Here is a 15,323-nt window from a genome sequence, read left to right on the forward strand (position 1 = left end):
AAGATTTAGCTCAATGAGTTGTTCAGTTACGAGTTCGGGACCTTCTTCTTCTAAATTGTTGGTTCGATTTGCTTGACTTTTACAATTTTGACAATAGGCGAACGCAAGTATCATAATAATCTGTGAGCAAACGTGAGCCGTACGAAGTTACCGACAGTGCAATTTATATGTGCATTTCTTTGTAATTGTATATCGTGAATCAAACTTCAATGTAATAATTAATATTTGTTTGAGTAATGTAACAACGATTGAGTATTTATAAATAAAAACACTGCTACTATCTCGCTATCATGGCGTTGAGCGCAATAGCGGAAGAATATTTTCGGTCAATCAATCCAATAGCGTCCAAAATACATGAAGACATCACAGAGGCTAAAAATTCATATGAAAATATTTGGGATACACTCACGGACAAGGAAAAGGTAAATCACATTTTATTTTATTGCCTTTTAGTTAGGTATTATTAAAGTAGAAAAGAAAAGGAAAATTACTATTGTAATCATATATTTTCCTGGAGGTTTTTTTTCTCAAAAACTTAATTAGAAATTTGAAAATTCTATACTATATATACTATAAAAAATATATATAGATTGTAGGGTGTAGGATGAAATTGTGTTGATTAGTAATTACTTAAATTTTTACATACTTTTTATTTACTTAATTTATATATTTTGTTTCTTACAGTCGGAAATAATAAATGAATCAATAATTAAACCTGAAATAGTATTAAAATATGCCTTATTAGACTCATTAGACTTTGATTTAAATGATCCACCTGTTCGCAAAGATAACTTGATGTCTTTCTTTGGCCGCGAACATGGTCTGAGAATCATTCAGGATGAAAATACGTCGTATAGAGATGAACATTCTGCCCCCTTTTTATACCAGACGAATAGTCAACTCAACTTATGTGTATTAAGTGAGCATAGAGTGTCCAAGGATGTAAAATGCACATCACCCCCACCTATACTGACTGAACTAGCTTTATCACACTCAAAAGTGGTGAATGAACTAAAGAATGCCTTGAAGTCTCATGAATTAAAGAGCACATATAAAGAAAAAGATTCTCATGAAAGAGATGTGATATCACCTACAGGCTTCATTAGTAAATTTATTGGGAACTTTAAGTCTAAAGATGAAGAGCGAGAGTGCTTAGTGCCAATTTTGCCACAGACCCAGATTGTGGCATCATCTGAGAACTTTTTCAGGACAAATTTCAAAAGTCCACAGAATGAGAGCAAGTTTGATAAGGATTATAGGAGCAGCGTAGCTAAGTCTCATAATGGTAAGTTTATTATATTAATGCAGAGATTTATAAATCTAAGCTCAGACTTTGGCTAAGATATCAAAGAAGATTCCTAGGCATGTATTACCTTTCCATTATTTACCTTTCCCCAATCGATTTTCACTATGCAACTCATATAAACAAATTTATATTTTTTTAAATCTGTCAACTGCAAGTCCTATGAATTTTACCATGCTGTGTTTATCTGCATGTGTGTGCAAGTGGAGCTGGATGCTTCCAAGCAACCTCAACAATTACGAAACTCACCAATTTATATAGCTTTGCTGTAAAAAATAACACATTGTTTATGCAACTTATACATTGGTCATGCAATATGGTTATCCTCTCATATCCTAACACCTAGTTATGCATTGCATAGGGTCAAGTCTAATTAATTATTAAAAACAGATCAGCTGTATATTATCTTAAGAGTGATCAAGGATAAACTAAACTATAAACACCCATAACTATTGCAGATGTAGTAGTAGGCAACAGCTAGAATCTTATATCTTTAAACAAGCAATTCTTGTATATATATCATTGGAATCTCAGAATGGGCTCCAACGATTTTCATGAAATTTAGTATACAGCTGGTTTCAGGGGCGATAAATCAATCTAGCTAGGATTCATTTTTGGAAAATGTCATTTTATTTGTGTTTTCCGGTAATAACCGATGTGGTGCAACGAAGTTGCTGGGGTCAGTTTGTTTATAATAAACAAGAAAAAATCAACTTCTGAAATAATTGTTATAACTAAAATGCAAATAATGTTTTGTATAAATCAAGCTTGAATACTTTACAGCTAGCATCCAGTCGGGAATTATATTTAACTTTTATATTCTTACTTTGATAGGAAATGTGGGTGTACTGAATTCATTTGTGCTTATTTTCCTCATACAGGCATGATGTTATGGTGTGTGATTGTGTAAACATCATTGCGTTATGCAACAATCACTTTTGATTAGCTGCCATTTATTAAAAGTTCCGTTGTCTGTCTCTGAAATTCATCATTAGATTCATAGAATAAAGAACATATAGAAATTGTTTAAATGACTAATATTGAAGCATCAAAAACAACTCACCTTTAGTCGTGTTTCTTAGCAGTTGACAGTAATTATTTTACCTCTAATGCTCTTAACATTAACCATAAAATGGGAAAAATGGGAAAAGTTTGTAAGCTAGAAACATTCAGCGGGTGTGAAAAGTATGTGGGTTGTGTCCTCTGTTTTTGGACACAATGTACTTAAATCAAAGAAAGAGGGTTCTGTACGTTCTCAATTCAGTGATTAGATCTATATAAAATTAATGGAACTATTTCAGAATAAAACCTCTTTCGATCGAGCTATGCCTGAACACACATAAAAAAACATCTGACTTAATAACCTCCTCCGTTTTAAAGGAATTTGGTTAATAAAACAAAGTCAAATGTATTTTGTACACATACAGAGATGCAAAATTAGTTTCTCAACATGATGCTCCTTGGAATACATAAGTATAGAAGTGTAATAAATATAAGTCTGCAATGCTATATATGCATACAATTTTAATATGGAAATTGAACAAGAGCTGGGTTTTGCAATAATACAAGTAAATTGGTAGTGGAAAAGCTTTATGTGGCTAGTACCCATGACACAAGCTACGCTTACTTTGGGGCTAGATGGTGATCTGTGTATTGTCTGAAGTAGTAGGAGTACTATATTAATAATGTATTTTTGATTGATTGATTGATTTCTTCAACGGTTAAGGAAAACACCGTGAGGAAACCTGCATGCCTGAGAGTTCTCAACAATGTTCTTAAAGGTGTGTGGAGTCCACCAATCCGCACTGGGCCAGCTTGGTGGACTACGATGTTCTTCATTCTGTTCTTTAATACTAGGCGATCACCGCTAAGGATATTATAGTAGCTTAAAGTAACTAGTTAAATTAGACGTAAATTATTCTGATACATACTTATCTAGCTGTAATAAATGGCTAGTATTCTAATCGCGTCTTATTCTAATTGTTGAAGTGATGAGCAATTATTATTCAACCAGTGTTAGTCATAGCGTGTCCTATCCGTTGTTTAACAACACACATTTAAGTACAGTGCACAGGGCATAGCTGCATTCCGTTGTTAGATAAACATTAATTAAGCGTATCGCTATCGCGCTATACGGCGTGTTACGGAATTACGGAATAAATTTGAAGGATGCATTAGAATATTTCACGAGGAATCACCATGTTAAAATATTGAATCAAAAGAAACATAATTATTTTTCATACAAACGAATTCAAAACATTCGAAGTGTTTACTTGTGACAACCCTATTGAAGATAATAGACCGACACGCGCATAATACCTACGCTACGCGACGCGTGCCTAATAAAGTGACAGGTGTCACATGATTTAATTTTGCACGTGGTTCTAGGGCTGCTTCTGATTTATTTCAGTAAAAACTATGGCAGTGGTTTACTCAAAAACTATTAGGTTTTTCAGTTTCACAGAGTCTCAGAGACAAATCATAATGTACCTCTAAAGTCTGTGAATTATTTTTTCGGTGTTTATTTACACGTTGTATAATCGCTTGTTCAAAGGCGAAAAGTTAGCTATTATAATATACATAGTTTATCATCGTCGTTATTATCATGCCGTGACGTGACGGCAGATCAAAATACAGTTGTCACAACCCCTCTTCCCGCGGTTGTCGTACGTGGCGACTAAGGGAATATAACGGAGAACGGGTAGCAGCGTACCCTGTGCTACTACTATCGCAGTAGTACAAACCTAGCCCAGCGTGGTGATTATGGGCAAACCCTCCCATTGGGATAGGCCCTTAGTCCAGCATAGGACTGTTATAGGTCGTATATTGATCGGCCGTTTGGCGCAGTTTGCAGCGACCTTGCTTTCTGAGTCCAAGTCCGTGGGTTCGATTCCCAGTACTGGAAAATGTTTTTGAATGAATGAATACACTTTTATTGTACACCACATAAACATATAGTAAAATTATAAATAAAAATTTAACAAAAAGTATACAATTTGGCGGCCTTATCGCTACATAGCGATCTCTTCCAGGCAACCAAAGGCGTTAAACACAGCTGAAGAAGAGAGGTAGGTGGTGCATTTAAATAAACATGCATATATACGTATATATACATATATAATATATATAATAAACTTACACTAAAATATATAGATACTGATATAATTAATATATACCTATATAATTAATATCAATAATATATAAATATATAAAAATATTGTCAAACCCCAAATAAAACACAAGGGAATAGGCATGTTTTTCAGTGTCTGGGTGTTTATATGTACACCTAGCGGAACCCAGCGCCATCTGTCGGGCTGATTTGTGAATCTAAACCATCCAGGGTGCCATCCAAACGCATACCAAAAAAATCATTCAAATCGGGCCAGCCGTTCAGGAGGAGTTCAGTGACATACACACGCACACAAAAAATATATATATAAGATTAGAATTTATAAAAATATTCATAAGTCATCAGTTATCCCTAACACAAGCTACGCTACTTTGCGGCTAGATGGCGATGTATGTATTGTGGTAGTGTAGTATATTACCAGCCGCACGAGTCACCAGAATGAGAAGGTATTAGGTCACAACCACGTTGGACAAGTGGTTTGGTAGACTTCGCAAACTTTAACTTTAAGAACATTATAGAGAACTCTCCGCAAGTTTCCTCACATTGAAAGCAAGTGATATTTTAATTGCTTAAATTAAATAGGCATATAGGTACGTGCCGATGATTGAACTCGGTCCCCCTGATACGGGGGACTAGGCTATCAGAGCTATCTATAATAAGTATAGTTAGAATGCTTTAAGAAACTAAATAGGCAAAAAGTCTGCAATTCTGTATTACAAGATTATGTATCTTTCTCTTGAAGGAAAGCAACACCGAGGTCTAGGTTTCAATGCGATTGCGTAGAAAACGCCTATTCACTCGTGCCTTGTTAACGTACACGTAACTAAGTTATACGTGCCTCGAAACACATACCGGAAGGACGATCCACGCCTTAGTGCCAATTTATTGCAAACGTAGCATAATAACGTTTCTTGCGGGTCGATTGAATTTAAACCACTGATGGCCATATTTTTACAAGAATGTAAAACACATACTCTGCAGAGAGCAGGTCAATTGCTTCAAAAACGGACTTCATGCAGCATTCATTAATTAACCCCCTTATATTAGGTAAAATACTTGCCGAATCTTTGACAGGGCATGGGTCTCATCTCACATTGAGAAGGGGTTAAGGTCACGCTGGCCCAATGCGGATTGGTGGACTCCACAAGCCTTTGAGAACATTATGGAGAACTCTCAGGCATGCGGGTTTCCTCGCGACGTTTCCTGCACCGTTAAAGCAAGTGATATTTTAATTGCTTTAAAACGCAAATAAGTTAGAGGTGCGTGTTGGGATTCGAACTCGGCCACCCGAAAGTGAAGTCGAAGTCCTATCCACTGGGCTATCATGGTGTATGCATTAGTAGCTCCAAAATTAGAAAAATTAGCTTATTTCCAAATATAGCTTGAGAAACATATTAAAAAAGCGTATGCTCATTCCCACAAATGTATATGTTTATACACATTACCTACCCAGGTAATGTGTATACAACATATATAACAACCGGCTAAGTTTGTTGTGGGCTTCTTCTTAGACCAGGACGCGTTTGGAACCCTCGTAGCTTTAGTTTTAAGTTTACGAATGTGGTTATCGCCATCATCTCACTACCGTGTAATTCTTATGTACGCATCAAAAGTGTCACCTATTGGCCTACTTGAACAAATATATTTTTGACTTTGACTTTGACTTTGGTAGATGGCATGAAGTGGAAAAATTCTTCTCCTTTATGAGACATACAAAAGATTTAAGGTAGGCAGTGCTTTTGTGCATTTATGAAGTGCACGCACACTGCCTTTCGCAGATATCATATAGGTGAAGCAGATAAAGTCGCTTTTCGTACCCAAATAGGAATAAGGATCGTGTTCCCTTGACATAGTTACCTGTATTGTAATGCGAAATACAATGGCGCTTTAGAAGCTAACAAAAGTCCACAACTCGTAACTGTATCCACAAGACCCGTTATTTAATTAGCGTTGGTCACCGACGCTATCACTGTTTAATCAGTGACATTGTTACATTAGTCATTGTTTGTTAGATAGATTGAGGCCTTAGGTGTTTAATGTGGCACGAACTTAAGGATTGCACGAACGCAAAATTAAAATTGAAAACCCCGGACTTACGACTGTAGTGTAAATTATTCTACTAGGTCCAATTAGGGCTACCGGGCGTCTGGAAATACTCAATAATGTAGGATGTCCGGCCTTTTGACCCAAATGTCTGATGGAACTGGCTGCGGTTTGGCGACCTGGTAATCCTTGGCTCAGGGCATAAGTCTCCTCTCAAGTCCGCCACGTTTTTTTTTTTTAATATTAATAGCGGGCAAACGATCAAGTGGGTCACCTGTTGATAAGTGATCACCGCCGCCATAAACATCTGCAGCACCAGAGTAGCCACCGATGCGGCACCGGCTTTTAAGGAATTGGTTTATCCGCCCCAGATTGTATTTTTGAGGAAACACATCAGATGGGAGATAGTTCCATAATTTGCAAGTGCGCGGTAGAAATGATCTGGTATTTCGAACAGTAGAAGAATATCAGGCATCCAGATGATGAGGGTGGAATTTATTTCTACGGCGTGAGGTGCGGTCAGATAACAGGGAAGGAGGTATCAACGCAAACAGCTCTTCGGAACACTCTCCATCATAGAGTCGATAGAACACACAAAGGGAGCTAACATCTCTTCGGTGCCCCAGGGACTCCAAACTGCAAGTCAATTTGGGAGTCAAGTCGCTTGCCAGGTGTGGATTGGTAGACACGTCACACCTCGTTGAGATCATTGCGGAACACTCGCAGGCATGCCAGTTTTCTCATCTTTAATTAATTGCTTAACGCACACATAATCCGACAAATTAAAGATGTGATTTTCCGAAGAGGAAGCTGAATTACTACCACCTAAACCACGCCATTAAACCACGCCTATCTTAGGTTTTCTTACACTTTCGTATTTATATATTTTATTATAAAAGCGAAGCAAAAAAGCCTGTAGATTTCTTTTAAATTTTAGTATGCTTAATTGTTCCAGATCTCTCTGAAGAGAATCGCGGCCTCCTTTCGTCAAGCCAAGCCTCGTCGGGAACAGACTTCCAATCAACAGAAACTTTAACAGATACAACAAACCTACCAAAGACTGGATACGACTTTTTAGATAATTGGTAAAAATTTTAAACAGAATCTCGTTCTATTTACTAAGCTTGATTTCAGATACTCATAGTCTGGATATTTTAGTATTCTTTTAGCTCATAATCATAACCTAAGGTTGTACCTACTCATAAATGTTAAATGTATTAAAAGTGTGCTAAATATTGTTTGTGATTTTCTGATACGGAAATGATACATTTATAGGGATGGTAAAAATAGCTTTTGTCACACATTTTTCTTTTTGCATCATTTGTTCCATTCAACCTGAAATGACAAACTTAACTACATTTTATAGTATATTTCGTACCACCGAAATAACGTAATGAATCAAAGTAATTCACATACAAAAGATTTTTTTCGGCTGCTACTTTCGGTTTTTCTTCATTCTAAACACCTTTTTATGCGAGGAGCTCTGTATGTTAGGCAAACTAAAAAAGAAATATATATACTAAAATCATTCCCGCCATCTTCGAGATTTGCGAATCGACAACACGGCAATTCATATCGTATATACATACTCCTTTTTCCATACTTGTAAGTTATGTTTTAAACACTCAGGCATTCAAAATTCATTTATTTCAAGTAGGCCTAATATAAGCACTTTTGAAACGTCAAGTATGTCTGTAACTGTGTCTGTCTGTACTCTACCACCGCCGGTTCGGAAGGCAGATTCTACCGAGAGAAGCCGGCAAGAAACACAGCAGTTGCTCTTTTCCAACATCGTTTTACAATTTAACAATCTTTGTTCTATCTTGTGTGAGATGAAAGCGGAGCGGCTTGCTTCCAGGCAACCTTTGTCATTCAGAGTTAAGTTGTATTATTTTTATTTATTTGAACGCACTTTTTTATCTATGTTTGAGAAAAACATAGGTAATGAAAAGTTTGATTACATAATGAGGCAAATAAGAAAAGAAAGAGTAAATTCATAGCCAGTTTTATGTTTTTTCTTTATCTCAAATAAATGGTGCTGTACCAACTTTATGTTACTATATTTAAAAGCAGAAAACGCAATGGGCATGGCGGGACCTCGAAAATAAAATTATAAGCTATTGACGCTATATTAATCTAGTACCAGTTTATTTATTCTTATTTTGAGTAAATTATAAAACTATCAGTACTCAGATAATTGCTCTCAGTTGCGGTCATTCTTAGACTGATAAACATTGTAATTTACATCTGTAGTTAATAAAATAATACTCGAATGTACTAATTTTTAAGTAGGATTAAATTATAACTACACTTCATTACACAATTTCCTGTTGCACCTCAGTTACAAAATTTTAAACATTTACCACCATCTTGTTTTCTTGGGTTATGTTCCAACTAAAACATTATTACGAAACATGAAAACTGTTGTTACAATTTCTGACAAAAATGTTAACTAAGAAATCTTTACTAGGTAACATTTTAAAACTGTGATGTAGTAGCACCTTATTGCTAAAATTACTTTCGATTAATAAACAAATGAATTTTAAGAACGTAAGCTATATTTCGCAACTATAACTATACCACACTTTTTCAAACGTATTCACAATGTATTTGATGAATAATCCATACACAAATAATATCATTTACGCGGGTATCCGAAAAAGGCGGGAAGTGAGAAAACGAATTATTTTACGCTAAATCAAAGAACAAAGCATTGTTTAAGCTCTCAAATATACATTGCATTTATTTTTATTTATTTACTATCCCCATAGTCATTATTATTTTAAATGTGCTATTGTGTTTTTAATATTATGTGAATTGTAATTAAAATTTTTATACAAACAAATATTATTATTTTTATTATCGCGCGATCGAGTGGGAGTTTCAATGTATTAAATAATTTTTTTCTGGTACCATATTCAAATCTTGAAGAACTCGGAACGTAGGATGAAACAAGACACGCGTTGTACAATACATGATACAGTAAACTCAATGTTTTGTATTTCCGTTGTACACTTAATGGTGTCAGCAGCGCTAAGCAGTAGGCAACTGAAAATTAATACGTTTATTCCCGTTGTCAATACAACATGAAATCTTTTGGGCATTTATTATATTTTTGTTAACAGTGGACGTAGGTCTTTTGTTAAAGTTTCAATTCTTCTAAGTCTTGCGCCGTTTGTATCCAGCAGTTTCCTGAGACTAGCGACAGGCTTGCGGCTTTGCGTAAATCAATGCAATATTTGCTGTCAAACGTACCTTGATTTTTTTTTAATATAAAAGTGACAGTTGACAGCAAAGATGGTGAAATTTACGCCTGTCACAAGCCAGTTGCGAGATACGGACTCACGCTGCCGGATTTCACTCGAATAGTTTACTTAAATCGTAGAGAACTTACGATTTCTTTAATATTTTACTACCCGCGTACTTTGACGCTTTTATAATAACCGCGCTATAAAAATCGATCATATGAATCTGTGCAACGTACCTACCCACAAAAAAATCTGTAGCACCGAGAATATCTGCTGCCGTTGTCGGTAAAGAGAAAATAAATGCTACTACATATTGGAGATAAGCAGGCTTACATAGCGGAATACCATGATGTATTATGAAATTAAGAGTATAGCAAGTTAAGCTTAATTTTCTTAATCTACTACATAGTGGCCGCCGTCTCGTCGACGCCGCCATCTTTGTGGCCGCCGATCAGCGCGCTTGTAACGTCTTTGCTGATAAGTGTCCGAGTGAGTTTAAAAATACTAATCAATCAATGGTGTCTGCACTCTGCTAAGAGATAGGAATGAAGCACAAAGAGGATATAAACATTAATTAATATGAAACATCCCTACTTTAATATTATAAATGTGAATGTAAGTTTGTTTGTTACGCTTTCACGCAAAAGCTACTGAACAGATCATCACGAAACTTTGTACACATATTCCTGAAGGTATTAGAAGTAATATAGGATGCTTTTTAACCCGAAATATGCTCAGTTGATAACCGATTTAAATAATTACTTAAAAATACGCAACTTAAAAATTTCAGTAGAATTACACCTAAATTTAATGCCACATGTCTTTCGAAAAACAAAAACAAACGCAGACGAAGTCGCGGACAACAGCTAGTTTGTAATAAACCTAAAACTTTATTATAATGAAGTCAAGCACTTATTCGAATAAAAATTTACAAGCCAATAATAAATTATCACTTTTTCACTTATATAATCATATTTTTTTTAGATTAGGTGCTGTAACATTTTGGATTCTGTTACAGGTTAGTAGCCAGATATAATCATTCCCTTCTCAACTTGGTCGGCCGTTTCCTTGCCAGTTAGCATCTCAATCAGTTTCAAACCGAACCAATAAGCTGTCCCGGGACCCTGGAAGACAAGTTACATTAAAATTTAAACTGTAAACTTGGTTTTTTTTTTAACAAAATGTAAGAAGTGTGCAACTATGCAATATAAAAATACTGTGTTTACGCTTACCCTGCTCGTAACAATGTTGCCGTCCACAACTACTCTCTCTCCTTCCACATAGGTGTAGTCTGATGAAATCTTATCCTTGGTGGTGGGGTATGACGTCACACGTTTGCCTTTAGCTACGCCGTGGGCCACAAATGCTGTGGGTGCTGAAAACAAGTAATAATTTATCTCAAAACACTAATATTACATTTTAAAACTAGCGGAATTACGCGACTTCGTCCGCGTATAAGTCAACCTTAAATAGATAGATAGACACATGCTATCGCCGGTCGCGGACTTTTTTAAAACTTTTAAAGGGGAACAACTTTGTGATACAGGATTTTATCGGAACTTGAACGGTTTAACGCAGCGGAAGCTCTCAAAAGAAAAAAACACTCGTTTTTCAAACATTCTTCATAGGTGCTATGCGTGATATTATATAGATTATAGCCTTCCTCGATAAATGGGCTATCCAATCGAACCAGTAGTTCCTGTGATCATTGCGTTCAAGTAAATAAACAAACATACAAACTCTTTTGCTGTATATATTAGTAAAAGATGTGAATAGGTATTTTTTAGGTTAAATACCAACATACTCGATTTTGAGGTCTAATAATACAGATATTTAGGTATACTGTGCAGTTGATGATTTTCAGGCAAACTGCTGACAGTAGGTTATTTTCAGGAATACCAATCTGCAGAATTTCTTTTGAGTTATACATACACTATGCGCTACCTAAATGATATTCATCTAAACGAAATAGTAATCCATTTTCAAATATAACACCTTCAGGTATATATTGACGTAGATGATTTTCAGATATTCAAACCAGTGAGCTTTGATTACAATGTCCTGCCTGACGGCTAGGATCTTTAGATTCAGATGCCACTATTAGTATAAGAAGTTTTAATTCAAAGCGGACAAATTTACATGTACAAGTGGCAGTCTTACCAGCACAGATTGCTGCTACAATCTTGCCAGTGTTTTCGTGTTCTTGCAGCAGGGTACCCACTACACTAGATTTAGAGAGACGTTCAGAACCTTCGAGACCGCCGGGCAGAATAACCTGCAATTCAATTTAATTTTAGAGACTTGATAGTATTGTTCGTCGCGCTCTGGCCACTGCGTCCGTCCATGCATAGTTGGAACCTTCTAAGAAAGAAAGAATATGACAACTGAACGGTACGGTACGGTGGGACGGTACCTGTGTTGAAATGTATTCGTATATGTAAAGACTTCGTATGAGACTTTGGGACAGTTTTGTAAAGCTGATTTTATTTATGAGAGCAAGAGCTACTATCTATTACGCTAACAAAACATAAGACTTTAAATTTTATAAATTTCAAGTCTTCATGGGCACCTTGATATTTGGATGTTAATTTTTTATGGGACACCAATTCCTTGGTCATACATATAGTATTAAGATACTCACAGCATCATACTGTTGTTTTTCAGCAAGGGCATCAGACAGTGTCTTGTCAGGCACAAGTGTCACCTGTCTAGAACACAGCACTGGTTCACTGCTATCAAGACCTGCCAAAGTCACTGTTACCTAAAACAATAGTAACCAAACCTTAAGAAACACCAATCAAGTCCACTACTGGACTAAAGGACTCTTCAGCAGCAGTTGGTTGGTTAGTTTGCCCATCACCATGCTGGGCAGACGGATTGGTGTTTGCAGGAGATGCTAGTAATAGTAGCACAGAGGATGCTACTTCCCGTACGTCTCCGTTATGTTTCCTCAGATGTCTTGTGCGACAGCAGAGAGGCAGCTGTGGTGACAATTTTCGTATTCTAATCTGCTAGCACAACACAGTATAGAGTGTCATCGTCATCATCACATCAACCCATTATTTAACATATTAATGACAAATTTTTGCACACCAATCTTGGCACGATATGTGACACTTATAAAAATTAATAAAAACCTATGTTAACATGTTGCATGTACAGGTTATAAGCAAAAAAATTTGATTGAAAACAAATTATCGGCCAACTACACGGCACGGGTCTCTTCTTACAATTAGGGGGTCCGAAGTCCCCCACGCTGGCCCAGCGCGGATTGGTGGACTTCACACACCTTTCAGTACATTATGGTGAACGCTCAGATATGTAGGTTTCCTCACGATGTTTTCCTTCATCCTTGAAGCAACTGATATTTTAAGTGCTTAAAATGCACATAACTTAGAAAAGTTCGAGGTGCGTGCCGGGATTCAAACTTGCTTTCCCGAAAGTGAAGTTGAGGTTATACCTACTGAGTGAATGTTTAAGCCTACATATCAATGAGAGAAGTGCAGCGGGTCTTAATTCTATAGCCTATGCCCAGTATTGAGAGCCGATATTGAGATACAATAGGATAGGGATGATAATAGCTTGATAAGCTAACTATTGGGCAAATAGTAATCCAGTCACACTTTGGTAGTTGTTAATAATAGGGCTCTTACCCCACCCCTCCTCAGCATGTCAACTGTGATGACTGTTTCCATTTCCTCAGCACCCTGCGCAAGGATCACTAGAGCTGACTTAGACATGGCTGATTTGGATAGAAACCTAGAATTAAAAAAATCATTTATTTATTGTTTTGGTCGGCCCAAAACACTTTTGAAACATGCAGTCTGTAGTGTGGTGATAGACATTAAACTAACAATCTATTTACAGCTATTTCTTTCTAGGAACCTGACTTAAATTATTTCATTAATCAATCTACTTTTGGCCTTCTCCATCTAAAAGACATTGGCTAGATACCTTATGCAAATTTGCTATAAACAAGAATTTAACTGAATCTGAGATCTATAAAGCATGATTAGACTTATAAAACTGTACATAAGACAAACTCATGGAACTGGGGCCTGGACTATCTTGTCCTTTGTCAGGTGGGAAGCTTCAGTGGTGACTGGTTACCTACGGCACCGATAAAGAGGTGCCGCCAAGCTATTATTTAGCTTTCTGTAACGACGTCGCGTAGAAACCGATTAGGGGTATGGATTCAATATAACGGCCTTGTCCTTAACTAGTTACCCCGTTACATCTTAGAATCTATAACCACTTACCTACAATTTTAAACTTTAGGGTTACCGAAAAAAAAACAGCTAGGTAAGTATTTATTATTTTACTAACGTACTTCGTTTGTAGCTTCAAAGAATTCACGTAATTTGTAGAGGTAATTGATAACTTGTACCAACTTTTGTAATTATTTTTAATGAGACAAGAAAACTGAGAAAACATCAAAAATCAAAATATTTCAGATTAAAACGATTCCAAAAATTTTAAATGTCAAAAGGTCATAAGATATAGTCAAAAAAGAATTCGTTAAGTAATCCCAAAGAAAAAATTTGTGAATTTAGTTATGTTTTTAATTATTTGGTTTAATGAATTTACTTAATTTCTACGATTGTTTAGTGGGTCCATCATTAATAATTAATAATATTTTATTCAATTCAATTCTTGTTTATGGCTTTTGTCTGTGCCAACTGGGCACAAGGTACTTCGCCAATGTCTTGTAGATGAAGAAGGCACGAAGGAGATTGATCGGTGAAACTAATGAAAAGTTAATTTTGAATTTGTACCAAGAAATAGTTGTTATTAGCTAGTTAGCTCTTTAACCTAAGGCAGCACAGACAACACATGCATATATATCTAACACGGATATTTTTTGTACATTACACTTTAATTTTATTACTTACTATATATTTACATAAAAATCTACAATAAGGACTGAAAACAAACATTAAAAAACATTTAACACTCAAAGGACGGGGGACTTTGGGAGGAAGAACGTCATAGAGGGGATAGGTAAGTTTGGGACAGTTAAAAATAATTTGAGTTATAGTGCCCTCATCCAAGCCACACTCACAGATGGAGTTGTCCCTTATCCGGAGTTTGGCCAGATGTACAGGTGTGCTAGCATGACCAAGACGCAATCGGGAAATTGTGGATGAAGTCCAGCGATTTGTACTCCGAGAGTGACAAAACCAGGGTTGTCTTGGTATGTTTTGTTGGATGGTAGCGTAAAACTTACCCTTAACCAATTTGGAATCATTCCAAAAAATTTTCCAGGCTGTTTCCATATATGTTTTGGCAAGAGTACATAGGTCATGCGATGAATTTTTAAAATGATCTAGAGAACCTGACTCAACAGCTGTTTTGGCACATGAGTCAGCAGTCTCGTTTCCTGGAATACCTGAGTGGCTTGGAATCCAAACCAGTAAGATGAATAGTCCTTTTTGATTGCAAGAGAGCAGAGCCTTCCGGATTTTTAAGATAATGGGAAATCGTGATTTGCTGCGAAAGGGGTTTTCTTTAATAGACATTAAACAGCTTAAAGAGTCAGTCAGAATAACCGTCTGTTGTACGTTATGGGACAGTGCAAACAGGATTGCTTCCAAAAGAG

General features: G+C 36.2%; 2 protein-coding genes across 4 annotated transcripts; one reads left to right on the forward strand and one right to left on the reverse strand.

Annotated features, from left to right (window-relative positions):
* The first annotated feature begins 7 nt into the window (after nt 1-7).
* On the forward strand, nt 8-7,740 carry LOC120627977 (uncharacterized protein C1orf198 homolog). Its single transcript, XM_039896125.1, has 3 exons — nt 8-422; nt 685-1,285; nt 7,432-7,740. The coding sequence occupies exons 1-3, from the start codon at nt 291-293 to the stop codon at nt 7,563-7,565; spliced, it is 867 nt and encodes a 288-aa protein (XP_039752059.1). The 5' UTR covers nt 8-290; the 3' UTR covers nt 7,566-7,740.
* Nucleotides 7,741-10,666: 2,926 nt separating this feature from the next.
* Nucleotides 10,667-14,197, reverse strand: LOC120627978 (protein dj-1beta-like). 3 transcript variants are annotated; one of them, XM_039896126.1, is made up of 6 exons: nt 14,055-14,197; nt 13,378-13,483; nt 12,366-12,485; nt 11,885-11,999; nt 10,957-11,099; nt 10,667-10,848 (listed from the first exon to the last, which is right to left on the reverse strand). In XM_039896126.1, the coding sequence occupies exons 1-6, from the start codon at nt 14,156-14,158 to the stop codon at nt 10,744-10,746; spliced, it is 693 nt and encodes a 230-aa protein (XP_039752060.1). In that variant the 5' UTR covers nt 14,159-14,197; the 3' UTR covers nt 10,667-10,743. The 3 variants fall into 3 exon arrangements, with proteins under 3 accessions (XP_039752060.1, XP_039752062.1, XP_039752061.1); XM_039896128.1 differs by lacking the exon at nt 14,055-14,197 and adding an exon at nt 13,984-14,002; XM_039896127.1 differs by lacking the exon at nt 14,055-14,197 and adding an exon at nt 13,757-13,919.
* Between the last annotated feature and the right edge of the window lie 1,126 nt (nt 14,198-15,323).

Source organism: Pararge aegeria, chromosome 12, assembly GCF_905163445.1.
Source record: "Pararge aegeria chromosome 12, ilParAegt1.1, whole genome shotgun sequence".
NCBI classification, from domain to species: domain Eukaryota; kingdom Metazoa; phylum Arthropoda; class Insecta; order Lepidoptera; family Nymphalidae; genus Pararge; species Pararge aegeria.